At 36.2% G+C, this 3,160-nt stretch overlaps 1 protein-coding gene across 1 annotated transcript; it reads right to left on the bottom strand.

Moving 5' to 3' along the window:
* Window positions 1–549: 549 nt before the first annotated feature.
* Window positions 550–2,732, bottom strand: LOC137728269 (uncharacterized). Its single transcript, XM_068467105.1, has 4 exons — window positions 1,576–2,732; window positions 1,176–1,484; window positions 982–1,087; window positions 550–879 (listed from the first exon to the last, which is right to left on the bottom strand). The coding sequence occupies exons 1-4, from the start codon at window positions 2,730–2,732 to the stop codon at window positions 550–552; spliced, it is 1,902 nt and encodes a 633-aa protein (XP_068323206.1).
* Between the last annotated feature and the right edge of the window lie 428 nt (window positions 2,733–3,160).

The raw sequence follows: 3,160 nt of genomic DNA, 5'->3' as shown, positions 1-3,160 counted from the left end.
TTGCGTCGAAATAGGCTAAGGTTGCGTCGGTTAAAACCGATGCCAAGTCTGACACAGATGACATATGTCGTCGGTTAAAAGCAACAGGAAACAAGAAAAAAAAAACAGGAATATAATTTTGTGATACGATATCATAGCATACAAAATGAAACAAAGTCTAATTAATAAAAAAAATAATTAATATATTTATTCCCTGTCATCATCTGTTAGCTCATCGTCGGCATTGGCATGATTAACGAACCCGGTAGGCAACGCTAATGATTCAAGAAAGGGAGTCTCTTCCACGCCAACCCTTGTATGGAAATTTTCATTATCAATAATTCGATCATCCAAGTTCGGCATGGCATAATCATCAATAGCATCACTATCCTCTAATAGGTCAAATAAATCTCTTGGCTGAGTTTGAACAACTACGTGCCAATCTTTTTCAATTGTATCCTCCACGTAAAATGCTTGTAATGCTTGTGATGCTAGTATGAAAGGATCCTCTTTAAATCCCAATTGATTGAAATTCATCATAGTAAATCCATATTGATCGGTCTTCATTCCTCATGGACTTTCACTATTAACCCATTCGTACTTAAATAACATCACAGCTCGACCCCTATCTCCTGCTTCAGTAGGACCACAATATTTGACCTCGAACATATCTACAACTCTGCCATAACAATTCATTTGCCCAATTGCTCCAGGAACATTTGCAGGTACAAAGACACCACAATTTTGATTCTTATGCTTATCATCCACAGATTTTATACAAAATCTAAATCTATGAACAATGTGACTTTTGAATATACTCACAACCCTACTAGGATAATTAGCTAGCCAATGCAAGTCTTGAGATATCAATGTGTCATTAGCATCATATCTTGAATTCATCTGTAATAAGTATGAAGATAAAAATTGACAGAATAACTATAAACATGTTATAATTAAAATGCAAAACAATAAATAAATAATATGATTGTTATATCAACTCACATGTTGCTTGAACCATTCTGGAAATTCTTTCTTGCTTAGCTCCTTAATTTGTCGCATAGTTAACCTTTCTTGACGATGTTTAGTTTTCAAGAATTCCTCATGTTGCCTACACAATTATGTCCAATTTAGATAATTATTTTTTCAAGGTTAAGAAAACCAATAAAACATTAAGATGTATGATTAAAAGTTCTTACCTTCTAAATGGGCTAACTTCATCACAATTATTTAGAATGTATCTATGGCACTGATCAAGAACATTTAGATCGAGCTCCACATTTTCTCCTGAACCCATATAACATCCTTTCGAGTCAAAAATTGATAACCCACCAGATACTCCACGTCCAATACCATCTTCATTTCGGCCTCTACGGGTACGACGAGACTCAACGTCTCTAAGATACATGGAACAAAAGGACAAGCACTCATCCACCAAATATGCTTCAGCAATAGAACCTTCAGGACGACCCTTATTACAAACATAGCGCATCAGTGTTTGCAAATACCTACAATTATAAAACGAAATACAAATTATTATAATTAGTAATTAAAGTTATGACTACAATTGTAAAAAATTTATAAAAATTTATTCATTACCATTCAATTGGATACATCCATCTATATTGAACAGGCCCTACAAGAGCTGCTTCATCTGCCAAGTGAACTGGGAGGTGCACTATTTTATCAAAAAATGCAGGAAAGAATATTTTTTCAAGTTGACATAATGTCAAGCCAATTCTTGAATTCAGTTGCTTAAATCCTTCCTCAGACTCCTTCTTACTACACAACTGTCTGAAAATTGCATTCAACTCTAATAAAACCATAGTAACAACTTTAGGCAAAATCAGGCGTATTGCAAGCGGGAGTAATTGCTGCATTAAAACATGGCAATCGTGACTTTTCAACCCATGTATTTTTCGTTCATTCACATGTACACATCGCGATAGATTTGATGAATATCCATCGGGGACTCGAATAGTAGACAACACTTTACAAAACGCAGTTTTTTCTTCCCTTTTCAATGTGAACAATGCTGGAGGTCGAAATGTTCTATTTCCTTCTCTACGTGGGTGTTGACTATGTCTTATGTTCAAGAATTCAAGATTTGCACGTGCAGCCAATCCATCTTTAGACTTTTCTATATCTAGCAATGTTCCCACCACACTATCACATATATTCTTCTCGATATACATAACATCAAGATTGTGTCTAATCAACAGATGCCTCCAATAAGGTAGTTCATAAAAAATAGATTTCTTCTTCCACTGACTGTTACTACTTGTACTGCTCGAAGTTCTTCTTCTGCGTTGCCCAACTGAAGCATCTTTGTTTGTTTGCCTTCGAAACCTATGATTATCTTCAAGAAAACGTCGATGCCCCATATAACAAATCTTACGACTCGCTGGCAAGTAAATAGATTCTTTATCATGCATGCAATGTGGACAAGCTTTATAGCCATGTGTACTCCATCCTGACAACATTCCATAAGCCGGAAAATCACTTATAGTCCATAACACGGCAGCCTTCATCGTAAAACTTTGGTTGGAATACACATTATAAGTGGGAATGCCCACCTCCCACGACTTATTCAGCTCATCAATCAACGGACGCATGTATACATCAATCTCTTTACCAGGACTGCGCGGTCCTGGTATTAACAAAGACAACAACAAATTTGGTTGCTTCATGCACATCCAAGGTGGCAAATTATAAACAGAAAGCACCACAGGCCATGTGCTATGATCATTCCTCATTTTCCCAAAAGGATTAAATCCATCACTGGCCAACCCTAATCAGACATTTCGAATTTTTGACGCAAAATTCAGATATAAATTATCCAAATGCTTCCATGCTAGAGAATCTAAAGGATGTCTCATAAACTCATCCTTAGGACATTCAGTTGCATGCCACCTTATATGTTCAGCCATATGCTTCGACATAAAAAATCGTTGCAATCGTGGTTTTAAAGGAAAATACCACATAGCCTTAGCTGCGACCGTTTTCCTCGAGCTATCCTCTGCATTGGTAATTTTATATCTTGATTTACCACAAACTGAGCACACGGTCAAATCTGAAGTATCTTTCCAATAGATCATGCAATCATTGGGACATGCATCAATTTTCACATACGACAGACCCAAGTCATTTATAAGTTTTTTTGCCTTATAACAGGATTCAGGCA

The sequence above is a fragment of the Pyrus communis genome, chromosome 3 (assembly GCF_963583255.1).
Source record: "Pyrus communis chromosome 3, drPyrComm1.1, whole genome shotgun sequence".
Classification (NCBI taxonomy): domain Eukaryota; kingdom Viridiplantae; phylum Streptophyta; class Magnoliopsida; order Rosales; family Rosaceae; genus Pyrus; species Pyrus communis.
Note: the sequence above shows the minus strand (reverse complement) of the source record. Positions and strands in the feature narration are given on the sequence as shown.